This window comes from Anomaloglossus baeobatrachus, unplaced genomic scaffold (assembly GCF_048569485.1).
Source record: "Anomaloglossus baeobatrachus isolate aAnoBae1 unplaced genomic scaffold, aAnoBae1.hap1 Scaffold_219, whole genome shotgun sequence".
Taxonomy (NCBI): domain Eukaryota; kingdom Metazoa; phylum Chordata; class Amphibia; order Anura; family Aromobatidae; genus Anomaloglossus; species Anomaloglossus baeobatrachus.
Genome location: NW_027441989.1, coordinates 192,927 through 206,716, shown reverse-complemented (window position 1 = coordinate 206,716; position 13,790 = coordinate 192,927). Strand labels below are relative to the sequence as shown.

General features: G+C 52.7%; 1 protein-coding gene across 1 annotated transcript in view; it reads right to left on the bottom strand.

Annotated features, from left to right (window-relative positions):
• The window catches only part of LOC142261428 (uncharacterized), a 170,000-nt gene that overhangs the window by 64,987 nt on the left and 91,223 nt on the right, over nucleotides 1-13,790 (bottom strand). The window contains exon 6 of the mRNA XM_075332115.1: nucleotides 10,623-10,633. Coding sequence (XP_075188230.1) covers nucleotides 10,623-10,633 — 11 coding nt within the window. The remainder of the gene's footprint in view (nucleotides 1-10,622; nucleotides 10,634-13,790) is intronic.

The following is a 13,790-nucleotide window of genomic DNA, read 5'->3' as shown; positions in this document are numbered from 1 at the left end:
TCTCATACCTCCTGTCCATCTACCACACATTACACACTGGCCAGGTAATATAATGAAGAGCTGAGGATGTGGTGCGGTAGAGGCCGTTCTCATTCTTCCTGTCCATCTACCACACATTACACACTGGCCAGGTAATATAATGAAGAGCTAAGGATGTGGTGCGGTCAGAGGCCGTTCTCATACCTCCTGTCCATCTGCCACACATTACACACCGGCCAGGTAATACAATGAAGAGATAAGGCTGTGGTGCGGTAGAGGCCGTTCTCACACCTCCTGTCCATCTGCCACACATTACACACCGGCCATGTAATACAATGAAGAGCTAAGGATGTGGTGCGGTCAGAGGCCAGTCTCATTCCTCCTGTCCATCTGCCACACATTACACACCGGCCAGGTAATATAATGAAGAGATAAGGATGTGGTGCGGTCAGAGGCCGTTCTCTACCTCCTGTCCATCTGCCACACATTACACACCGGCCAGGTAATACAATGAAGAGCTAAGGATGTGGTGCGGTAGAGGCCGTTCTCACACCTCCTGTCCATCTGCCACACATTACACACCGGCCAGGTAATACAATGAAGAGCTAAGGATGTGGTGCGGTAGAGGCCGTTCTCACACCTCCTGTCCATCTGCCACACATTACACACCGGCCAGGTAATACAATGAAGAGCTAAGGATGTGGTGTGGTCAGAGGCCATTCTCATTCCTCCTGTCCATCTGCCACACATTACACACCGGCCAGGTAATACAATGAAGAGCTAAGGATGTGGTGCGGTCAGAGGCCATTCTCATACCTCCTGTCCATCTACCACACATTACACACCGGCCAGGTAATATAATGAAGAGCTAAGGATGTGGTGCGGTCAGAGGCCGTTCTCACACCTCCTGTCCATCTACCACACATTACACACCGGCCAGGTAATACAATGAAGAGCTAAGGATGTGGTGCGGTAGAGGCCGTTCTCACACCTCCTGTCCATCTGCCACACATTACACACCGGCCAGGTAATACAATGAAGAGCTAAGGATGTGGTGCAGTCAGAGGCCATTCTCATACCTCCTGTCCATCTACCACACATTACACACCGGCCAGGTAATATAATGAAGAGCTAAGGCTGTGGTGCGGTAGAGGCCGTTCTCACACCTCCTGTCCATCTGCCACACATTACACACCGGCCAGGTAATACAATGAAGAGCTGAGGATGTGGTGCAGTAAAGGCCGTTCTCACACCTCCTGTCCATCTGCCACACATTACACACCGGCCAGGTAATACAATGAAGAGCTAAGGATGTGGTGCGGTCAGAGGCCATTCTCACACCTCCTGTCCACCTGCCACACATTACACACCGGCCAGGTAATACAATGAAGAGCTAAGGATGTGGTGCGGTCAGAGGCCGTTCTCACACCTCCTGTCCATCTACCACACATTACACACTGGCCAGGTAATATAATGAAGAGCTAAGGATGTGGTGCGGTAGAGGCCGTTCTCATTCTTCCTGTCCATCTACCACACATTACACACTGGCCAGGTAATATAATGAAGAGCTAAGGATGTGGTGCGGTAGAGGCCGTTCTCACACCTCCTGTCCATCTGCCACACATTACACACCGGCCATGTAATACAATGAAGAGCTAAGGATGTGGTGCGGTCAGAGGCCATTCTCATTCCTCCTGTCCATCTGCCACACATTACACACCGGCCAGGTAATATAATGAAGAGATAAGGATGTGGTGCGGTCAGAGGCCGTTCTCTACCTCCTGTCCATCTGCCACACATTACACACCGGCCAGGTAATACAATGAAGAGCTAAGGATGTGGTGCGGTAGAGGCCGTTCTCACACCTCCTGTCCATCTGCCACACATTACACACCGGCCAGGTAATACAATGAAGAGCTAAGGATGTGGTGCGGTCAGAGGCCATTCTCATACCTCCTGTCCATCTACCACACATTACACACCGGCCAGGTAATATAATGAAGAGCTAAGGATGTGGTGCGGTCAGAGGCCGTTCTCACACCTCCTGTCCATCTACCACACATTACACACCGGCCAGGTAATACAATGAAGAGCTAAGGATGTGGTGCGGTAGAGGCCGTTCTCACACCTCCTGTCCATCTGCCACACATTACACACCGGCCAGGTAATACAATGAAGAGCTAAGGATGTGGTGCGGTCAGAGGCCATTCTCATACCTCCTGTCCATCTACCACACATTACACACCGGTCAGGTAATATAATGAAGAGCTAAGGCTGTGGTGCGGTCAGAGGCCGTTCTCATACCTCCTGTCCATCTGCCACACATTACACACCGGCCAGGTAATATAATGAAGAGATAAGGATGTGGTGCGGTCAGAGGCCGTTCTCTACCTCCTGTCCATCTGCCACACATTACACACCGGCCAGGTAATACAATGAAGAGCTAAGGATGTGGTGTGGTCAGAGGCCATTCTCATTCCTCCTGTCCATCTGCCACACATTACACACCGGCCAGGTAATATAATGAAGAGATAAGGTTGTGGTGCGGTCAGAGGCCGTTCTCATTCCTCCTGTCCATCTGCCACACATTACACACCGGCCAGGTAATATAATGAAGAGCTAAGGATGTGGTGCGGTCAGAGGCCATTCTCATTCCTCCTGTCCATCTGCCACACATTACACACCGGCCAGGTAATATAATGAAGAGATAAGGTTGTGGTGCGGTCAGAGGCCGTTCTCGTACCTCCTGTCCATCTGCCACACATTACACACCGGCCAGGTAATATAATGAAGAGATAAGGTTGTGGTGCGGTCAGAGGCCGGTCTCGTACCTCCTGTCCATCTGCCACACATTACACACCGGCCAGGTAATATAATGAAGAGCTAAGGATGTGGTGCGGTCAGAGGCCATTCTCATACCTCCTGTCCATCTGCCACACATTACACACCGGCCAGGTAATATAATGAAGAGCTAAGGCTGTGGTGCGGTCAGAGGCCGTTCTCATACCTCCTGTCCATCTGCCACACATTACACACCGGCCAGGTAATACAATGAAGAGCTAAGGATGTGGTGCGGTAGAGGCCGTTCTCACACCTCCTGTCCATCTGCCACACATTACACACCGGCCAGGTAATACAATGAAGAGCTAAGGATGTGGTGCGGTCAGAGGCCATTCTCATACCTCCTGTCCATCTACCACACATTACACACCGGCCAGGTAATATAATGAAGAGATAAGGATGTGGTGCGGTCAGAGGCCGTTCTCTACCTCCTGTCCATCTGCCACACATTACACACCGGCCAGGTAATACAATGAAGAGCTAAGGATGTGGTGCGGTCAGAGGCCATTCTCATTCCTCCTGTCCATCTGCCACACATTACACACCGGCCAGGTAATATAATGAAGAGATAAGGTTGTGGTGCGGTCAGAGGCCGTTCTCATTCCTCCTGTCCATCTGCCACACATTACACACCGGCCAGGTAATATAATGAAGAGCTAAGGATGTGGTGCGGTCAGAGGCCATTCTCATTCCTCCTGTCCATCTGCCACACATTACACACCGGCCAGGTAATATAATGAAGAGATAAGGTTGTGGTGCGGTCAGAGGCCGTTCTCGTACCTCCTGTCCATCTGCCACACATTACACACCGGCCAGGTAATATAATGAAGAGATAAGGTTGTGGTGCGGTCAGAGGCCGTTCTCGTACCTCCTGTCCATCTGCCACACATTACACACCGGCCAGGTAATATAATGAAGAGCTAAGGATGTGGTGCGGTCAGAGGCCATTCTCATACCTCCTGTCCATCTGCCACACATTACACACCGGCCAGGTAATATAATGAAGAGCTAAGGCTGTGGTGCGGTCAGAGGCCGTTCTCATACCTCCTGTCCATCTGCCACACATTACACACCGGCCAGGTAATACAATGAAGAGCTAAGGATGTGGTGCGGTAGAGGCCGTTCTCACACCTCCTGTCCATCTGCCACACATTACACACCGGCCAGGTAATACAATGAAGAGCTAAGGATGTGGTGCGGTAGAGGCCGTTCTCACACCTCCTGTCCATCTGCCACACATTACACACCGGTCAGTTAATACAATGAAGAGCTAAGGATGTGGTGCGGTCAGAGGCCGTTCTCATACCTCCTGTCCATCTACCACACATTACACACCGGTCAGGTAATATAATGAAGAGCTAAGGATGTGGTGCGGTCAGAGGCCGTTCTCACACCTCCTGTCCATCTACCACACATTACACACCGGCCAGGTAATATAATGAAGAGCTAAGGCTGTGGTGCGGTCAGAGGCCGTTCTCATACCTCCTGTCCATCTGCCACACATTACACACCGGCCAGGTAATATAATGAAGAGATAAGGATGTGGTGCGGTCAGAGGCCGTTCTCTACCTCCTGTCCATCTGCCACACATTACACACCGGCCAGGTAATACAATGAAGAGCTAAGGATGTGGTGCGGTCAGAGGCCATTCTCATTCCTCCTGTCCATCTGCCACACATTACACACCGGCCAGGTAATATAATGAAGAGATAAGGTTGTGGTGCGGTCAGAGGCCGTTCTCATTCCTCCTGTCCATCTGCCACACATTACACACCGGCCAGGTAATATAATGAAGAGCTAAGGATGTGGTGCGGTCAGAGGCCATTCTCATACCTCCCGTCCATCTGCCACACATTACACACCGGCCAGGTAATATAATGAAGAGCTAAGGCTGTGGTGCGGTCAGAGGCCGTTCTCATACCTCCTGTCCATCTGCCACACATTACACACCGGCCAGGTAATATAATGAAGAGCTAAGGATGTGGTGCGGTAGAGGCCGTTCTCATACCTCCTGTCCATCTGCCACACATTACACACCGGCCAGGTAATACAATGAAGAGCTAAGGATGTGGTGAGGTAGAGGCCGTTCTCATACCTCCTGTCCATCTGCCACACATTACACACCGGCCAGGTAATACATTGAGGAGCTAAGGATGTGGTGCGGTCAGATGCCGTTCTCATACCTCCTGTCCATCTGCCACACATTACACACCGGCCAGGTAATACAATGAGGAGCTAAGGATGTGGTGCGGTCAGAGGCCGCTCTCATACCTCCTGTCCATCTACCACACATTACACACCGGCCAGGTAATATAATGAAGAGCTAAGGATGTGGTGCGGTCAGAGGCCGTTCTCATACCTCCTGTCCATCTACCACACATTACACACCGGCCAGGTAATATAATGAAGAGCTAAGGATGTGGTGCGGTCAGAGGCCGCTCTCATACCTCCTGTCCATCTACCACACATTACACACCGGCCAGGTAATACAATGAAGAGCTAAGGATGTGGTGCGGTAGAGGCCGTTCTCACACCTCCTGTCCATCTGCCACACATTACACACCGGCCAGGTAATATAATGAAGAGCTAAGGATGTGGTGAGGTAGAGGCCGTTCTCAAACCTCCTGTCCATCTACCACACATTACACACCGGCCAGGTAACACAATGAAGAGCTAAGGATGTGGTGAGGTAGAGGCCATTCTCATACCTCCTGTCCATCTGCCACACATTACACACCGGCCAGGTAATACAATGAAGAGCTAAGGATGTGGTGCGGTAGAGGCCGTTCTCATACCTCCTGTCCATCTGCCACACATTACACACCGGCCAGGTAATACAATGAAGAGCTAAGGATGTGGTGCGGTAGAGGCCGTTCTCACACCTCCTGTCCATCTACCACACATTACACACCGGCCAGGTAATACAATGAAGAGCTAAGGATGTGGTGCGGTAGAGGCCGTTCTCATACCTCCTGTCCATCTGCCACACATTACACACCGGCCAGGTAATACAATGAAGAGCTAAGGATGTGGTGCGGTAGAGGCCGTTCTCACACCTCCTGTCCATCTACCACACATTACACACCGGCCAGGTAATACAATGAAGAGCTAAGGATGTGGTGCGGTAGAGGCCGTTCTCACACCTCCTGTCCATCTGCCACACATTACACACCGGCCAGGTAATATAATGAAGAGCTAAGGATGTGGTGCGGTAGAGGCCGTTCTCATACCTCCTGTCCATCTGCCACACATTACACACCGGCCAGGTAATACAATGAAGAGCTAAGGATGTGGTGAGGTAGAGGCCGTTCTCATACCTCCTGTCCATCTGCCACACATTACACACCGGCCAGGTAATACATTGAGGAGCCAAGGATGTGGTGCGGTCAGATGCCGTTCTCATACCTCCTGTCCATCTGCCACACATTACACACCGGCCAGGTAATACAATGAGGAGCTAAGGATGTGGTGCGGTCAGAGGCCGCTCTCATACCTCCTGTCCATCTGCCACACATTACACACCGGCCAGGTAATACAATGAGGAGCTAAGGATGTGGTGCGGTCAGATGCCGTTCTCATACCTCCTGTCCATCTACCACACATTACACACCGGCCAGGTAATATAATGAAGAGCTAAGGATGTGGTGCGGTCAGAGGCCGTTCTCATACCTCCTGTCCATCTACCACACATTACACACCGGCCAGGTAATATAATGAAGAGCTGAGGATGTGGTGCGGTCAGAGGCCGTTCTCATACCTCCTGTCCATCTGCCACACATTACACACCGGCCACGTAATATAATGAAGAGCTAAGGATGTGGTGCGGTCAGAGGCCGTTCTCACACCTCCTGTCCGTCTGCCACACATTACACACCGGCCAGGTAATATAATGAAGAGCTAAGGATGTGGTGTGGTAGAGGCCGTTCTCATACCTCCTGTCCATCTGCCACACATTACACACTGGCCAGGTAATACAATGAAGAGCTGAGGATGTGGTGCGGTCAGAGGCCATTCTCATACCTCCTGTCCATCTGCCACACATTACACACCGGCCAGGTAATACAATGAAGAGCTAAGGATGTGGTGCGGTCAGAGGCCGCTCTCATACCTCCTGTCCATCTGCCACACATTACACACCGGCCAGGTAATATAATGAAGAGCTAAGGATGTGGTGAGGTAGAGGCCGTTCTCAAACCTCCTGTCCATCTACCACACATTACACACCGGCCAGGTAATACAATGAAGAGCTAAGGATGTGGTGAGGTAGAGGCCATTCTCATACCTCCTGTCCATCTGCCACACATTACACACCGGCCAGGTAATACAATGAAGAGCTAAGGATGTGGTGCGGTAGAGGCCGTTCTCATACCTCCTGTCCATCTGCCACACATTACACACCGGCCAGGTAATACAATGAAGAGCTAAGGATGTGGTGCGGTAGAGGCCGTTCTCACACCTCCTGTCCATCTACCACACATTACACACCGGCCAGGTAATACAATGAAGAGCTAAGGATGTGGTGCGGTAGAGGCCGTTCTCACACCTCCTGTCCATCTGCCACACATTACACACCGGCCAGGTAATACAATGAAGAGCTAAGGATGTGGTGCGGTCAGAGGCCATTCTCATTCCTCCTGTCCATCTGCCACACATTACACACCGGCCAGGTAATATAATGAAGAGATAAGGTTGTGGTGCGGTCAGAGGCCGTTCTCATTCCTCCTGTCCATCTGCCACACATTACACACCGGCCAGGTAATATAATGAAGAGCTAAGGATGTGGTGCGGTCAGAGGCCATTCTCATACCTCCTGTCCATCTGCCACACATTACACACCGGCCAGGTAATACAATGAGGAGCTAAGGATGTGGTGTGGTCAGAGGACGTTCTCATACCTCTTGTCCATCTGCCACACATTACACACCGTCCAGGTAATACAATGAGGAGCTAAGGATGTGGTGCGGTCAGAGGCCGTTCTCACACCTCCTGTCCATCTGCCACACATTACACACCGGCCAGGTAATATAATGAAGAGCTAAGGATGTGGTGCGATCAGAGGCCGTTCTCATACCTCCTGTCCATCTGCCACACATTACACACCGGCCAGGTAATATAATGAAGAGCTAAGGATGTGGTGCGATTAGAGGCCGTTCTCATACCTCCTGTCCATCTGCCACACATTATACACCGGCCAGGTAATATAATGTAGAGCTGAGGATGTGGTGCGGTCAGAGGCCGTTCTCATACCTCCTGTCCATCTGCCACACATTATACACCGGCCACGTAATATAATGAAGAGCTAAGGATGTGGTGCGATCAGAGGCCGTTCTCATACCTCCTATCCATCTGCCACACATTACACACCGGCCACGTAATATAATGAAGAGCTAAGGATGTGGTGCGGTCAGAGGCCGTTCTCATACCTCCTGTCCATCTGCCACACATTATACACCGGCCAGGTAATATAATGTAGAGCTGAGGATGTGGTGCGGTCAGAGGCCGTTCTCACACCTCCTGTCCATCTGCCACACATTACACACCGGCCACGTAATATAATGAAGAGCTAAGGATGTGGTGCGATCAGAGGCCGTTCTCATACCTCCTGTCCATCTGCCACACATTACACACCGGCCACGTAATATAATGAAGAGCTAAGGATGTGGTGCGGTCAGAGGCCGTTCTCACACCTCCTGTCCATCTGCCACACATTACACACCGGGCAGGTAATATAATGAAGAGCTAAGGATGTGGTGCGGTCAGAGGCCGTTCTCACACCTCCTGTCCATCTACCACACATTACACACCGGCCAGGTAATACAATGAAGAGCTAAGGTTGTGGTGCGGTCAGAGGCCGTTCTCATACCTCCTGTCCGTCTGCCACACATTACACACCGGCCAGGTAATATAATGAAGAGCTAAGGATGTGGTGCGGTAGAGGCCGTTCTCACACCTCCTGTCCGTCTGCCACACATTACACACCGGCCAGGTAATACAATGAAGAGCTGAGGATGTGGTGCGGTCAGAGGCCGCTCTCATACCTCCTGTCCATCTGCCACACATTACACACCGGCCAGGTAATACAATGAAGAGCTAAGGATGTGGTGCGGTCAGAGGCCGTTCTCACACCTCCTGTCCATCTGCCACACATTACACACCGGCCAGGTAATATAATGAAGAGCTGAGGATGTGGTGCGGTTAGAGGCCGTTCTCATACCTCCTGTCCGTCTTCCACACATTACACACCGGCCAGGTAATACAATGAAGAGCTAAGGATGTGGTGCGGTCAGAGGCCGTTCTCACACCTCCTGTCCATCTGCCACACATTACACACCGGCCAGGTAATATAATGAAGAGCTAAGGATGTGGTGCGGTCAGAGGCCGTTCTCACACCTCCTGTCCATCTGCCACACATTACACACCGGCCAGGTAATACAATGAAGAGCTAAGGATGTGGTGCGGTCAGAGGCCGTTCTCATACCTCCTGTTCATCTGCCACACATTACACACCGGCCAGGTAATATAATGAAGAGTTGAGGATGTGGTGCGGTAGAGGCCGTTCTCATACCTCCTGTCCGTCTGCCACACATTACACACCGGCCAGGTAATATAATGAAGAGCTGAGGATGTGGTGCGGTAGAGGCCGTTCTCATACCTCCTGTCCATCTGCCACACATTACACACCGGCCAGGTAATATAATGAAGAGCTAAGGATGTGGTGCGGTCAGAGGCCGTTCTCATACCTCCTGTTCATCTGCCACACATTACACACCGGCCAGGTAATATAATGAAGAGTTGAGGATGTGGTGCGGTAGAGGCCGTTCTCATACCTCCTGTCCGTCTGCCACACATTACACACCGGCCAGGTAATATAATGAAGAGCTGAGGATGTGGTGCGGTAGAGGCCGTTCTCATACCTCCTGTCCATCTGCCACACATTACACACCGGCCAGGTAATATAATGAAGAGCTGAGGATGTGGTGCGGTAGAGGCCATTCTCATACCTCCTGTCCATCTACCACACATTACACACCGGCCAGGTAATATAATGAAGAGCTAAGGATGTGGTGCGGTAAAGGCCGTTCTCACACCTCCTGTCCATCTGCCACAGATTACACACCGGCCAGGTAATATAATGAAGAGCTAAGGATGTGGTGCGGTCAGAGGCCGTTCTCATACCTCCTGTCCATCTGCCACACATTACACACCGGCCAGGTAATACAATGAAGAGCTAAGGATGTGGTGCGGTCAGAGGCCGTTCTCACACCTCCTGTCCATCAGCCACACATTACACACCGGCCACTGTCACAGGTCTGGGAAGTTAACGAACAGCAATCCCGTCTTTAGGCCCTGTGCGCATGCTGCGTATTTTGCCACGTTTTTTGGTGGTTTGTTGCCCAAAACTGCATGCATTGTCTTCCCCAGCAAAGTCTATGAGAATTCAGACAGGCTGTGCACACGTCGCTTCTTTGTTCCTTGCAGTTTTTGTGGAAGGAAAGAGCAGCAGCGTGTCACTTCTTTCTGTGTTTTGGAGGACTGGCAGATCAATCCCCCGCTGGCTCCAGGTCAGCGGGGGATTGATCAACGGTGTCTGGTCAGATGCTGGTCCCCATAAAAAGTCTATGGGGACCAGAATCCGGCACAAAGGGGTAGGAGCAAGCACTTCATACTCACCGATCACCGGCGCGGCTGTCACACTGCTCCCGCGGCCTGTCATTCTTCTTCCTGGGCCGCTCATTAAGCTCATACATATTCACGGCTTCCCCTGCCCACTGGTGGCTGTGATTGGTTGCAGTCAGATGCACCCCCACACTGACTGACAGCTGTCTGACTGCAACCAATCACAGCCGCCGGTGGGTCTATATTGTACAGTAAAATAACAGCGTGCAGTCCCCTCAATTTTGATACCCAGCTAAGGTAAAGCCTCACAACTGGTGGCTGGTATTCTCAGACTGGGGAGGCCGATGGTTATTAGGCTGCCCCCCCCCAGCCTAAAAATATCAGACTGCAGCCTCCCGGATCGCTGCATCCATTAGATGTGACAATCCCAGCACTTTACCTGGATCATCTTGATTGCCCTGGTGTGATGGTAATCGGGGTAATAAGGAGTTAATAGCAGCCCATAGCTGCCACTAAGTCCTAAATTAGTGATGGCAGTGTCTATGAGACTCCAAATAAGAGAGGAAATCAAGAAACAGCTTAGGCTAAGTTCACATTTCCGCTAAAATCTATCAGTCACAATCCGCTGCTCTTGTAAACAGCGGAATCCGTTTAGCGGATTCCGCTTCTCCCATAGACTTGTATGAGCAGCGGATTGTGACTGATGATGCTGCGTTGCACCCTCCGCCCGACTGATCAGTCGTGGAACGACTGACCGCCGGGCGGGAGGAACGCAGCATGTAACGTTTTTTGAGCAGCGAGATCCGTCGGATTTCGCTGCGCATGCTCTCTGGCTCCCTGCACACGTCACCAGCTTTGGTTGGTTACCCGATATTTACCCTGGTTACGGTGCAAGGAGCCAGCGCTAAGCGGTGTAGGCCCGTAACCAAGGTAAATATCGGGTAACCAAGGTAAACATCGGGTGCTTTGCTGTTACCCGATATTTAGGCTGGTTACGTGTGCAGGGAGGCCGACACTTCCCCGCTCGGCCCCGCCCCCTCCCGCACTCCGCACATGTATGTACACACACACACACACACACACCTGTCCCCAGCCATGCAGACAAGCACTGCCACTGACACCCTCGTCTGGCCCCGCCCCCTGCTCGGCTCCGCCCCCTCCCGCACTTTGCATGTGCACACACACACACACACACATACATACATACATGCACATACACACACTCACTCACACATACACTCACCTGTCCCCAGCCATGCAGACCGCAGCACTTCCACTGCCATCCTCAGCGCCTGGCCCCGCCCCCCGCTCGGCTCCGCCCCCTCCCGCACTTTGCATGTGCACACACATACATACATACATGCACATACACACACTCACTCACTCACAGATACACTCACCTGTCCCCAGCCATGCAGACCGCAGCACTTCCACTGCCATCCTCAGCGCCTGGCCCCGCCCCCCGCTCGGCTCCGCCCCCTCCCGCACTTTGCATGTGCACACACATACATACATACATACATACATACATGCACATACACACACTCACTCACTCACAGATACACTCACCTGTCCCCAGCCATGCAGACCGCAGCACTTCCACTGCCATCCTCAGCGCCTGGCCCCGCCCCCCGCTCGGCTCTGCCCCCGAACTCCGCCCCCCGCACACAACGGAATCCGACAAAGAATTCTGTTCTTTGTCATCCGTTGTACAGCGTTGAACAGCGCATCAGTCACATGCGTCAAGCGACGCATGTGACTGATACAAATCAACGGAAATGTGAACTTAGCCTAAATAAGGCTAAGTTCACATTTCCGCTAAAATCTATCAGTCACAATCCGCTGCTCTTGTAAACAGCGGAATCCGTTTAGCGGATTCCGCTGCTCCCATAGACTTGTATGAGCAGCGGATTGTGACTGATGATGCTGCGTTGCACCCTCCGCCCGACTGATCAGTCGTGGAACGACTGACCGCCGGGCGGGAGGAACGCAGCATGTAACGTTTTTTGAGCAGCGAGATCTGTCGGATTTCGCTGCGCATGCTCTCTGGCTCCCTGCACACGTCACCAGCTTTGGTTGGTTACCCGATATTTACCCTGGTTACGGTGCAAGGAGCCAGCGCTAAGCAGTGTAGGCCCGTAACCAAGGTAAATATCGGGTAACCAAGGTAAACATCGGGTGCTTTGCTGTTACCCGATATTTAGGCTGGTTACGTGTGCAGGGAGGCCGACACTTCCCCGCTCGGCCCCGCCCCCTCCCACACTCCGCACATGTATGTACACACACACACACACACACACACACACCTGTCCCCAGCCATGCAGACAAGCACTGACACCTTCGTCTGGCCCCGCCCCCTGCTCGGCTCCGCCCCCTCCCGCACTTTGTGTCGCGGGCGGGGAGGAGGGTGTCAGCACACCGCGCTCACCCCTTCTGCTCGGGTCCGGCAGTTGCTCCTGGTGGCTCGAGCTGCGGGCCGGATCCCAGGGTGTCTCGAGCGACACTCCTCGCCCGTGAGTGAAAGGGGGGTGTTTGTTGGGGTTATAGTTCGTGACGCCACCCACGGTTGTGGTGATTGCACCACCGCTGCTCAGTGTGGGGGTCCCGGGGATGGTGATGGGAGCAGCCAGGTGTTGTGTTGCCCCTCCGTGGGTAGGGGTTGGTGATCCCGGGGCCCGGTGGAGAGATGTGGAGTGTAGGGCCTGGAGGGCGCAGGGACGCGGGGGCAGCGCTGTGCCTTGCGGCACTGTGGTACTCACTCAGCCTGACACACGGACACAGTTTGTACGGTAAACCAACGGCTGGTAGGACGGTCCCACAGACGGCTGCACCTGCACTCCCGGTAGGTGACGGTGACGTTTCTCTTCCTTGCACCTGTGTTGTCTGATGGTATCGGTGGATTCCCTCCGGTTACCCGCTCCCCGACTGCAATCTGGGCCGGAGGAGCTCTACACTTTGCCCGCAGGCGCTGGCCCTGGGGAAACTGGTGCCTTGGCGGTGGCGGTGTCTCCCCGGTAATGGTCGGGCTGTTGCCGTCAATCGGGACTTTGTTGTTGGGGGATCTAAGTCCCCTTCACTGACGGATTCGGCAAATTGGGCGACTCCTAGCCTTGCCGGGGTCCGAGAGGCCCCTGCCCTGGTGCTGACTGTCCTTCGGAACACTGCTCCAGACCACCGGGCACACAGCCAACGGGGTCCTTCCAGGAACTTCCAAACGGTCCGCCTCCAAACAGTCACCGCCGTCGCTGACCTTGCTGTTCTAGCCCTACACTAAGCTGGGCTCTCAGGCTTTCTTTCCTTCTGTCACTTTACTTGCTTTTCTCCTTTTACCACTTGACTTCCACTTAGCTGTT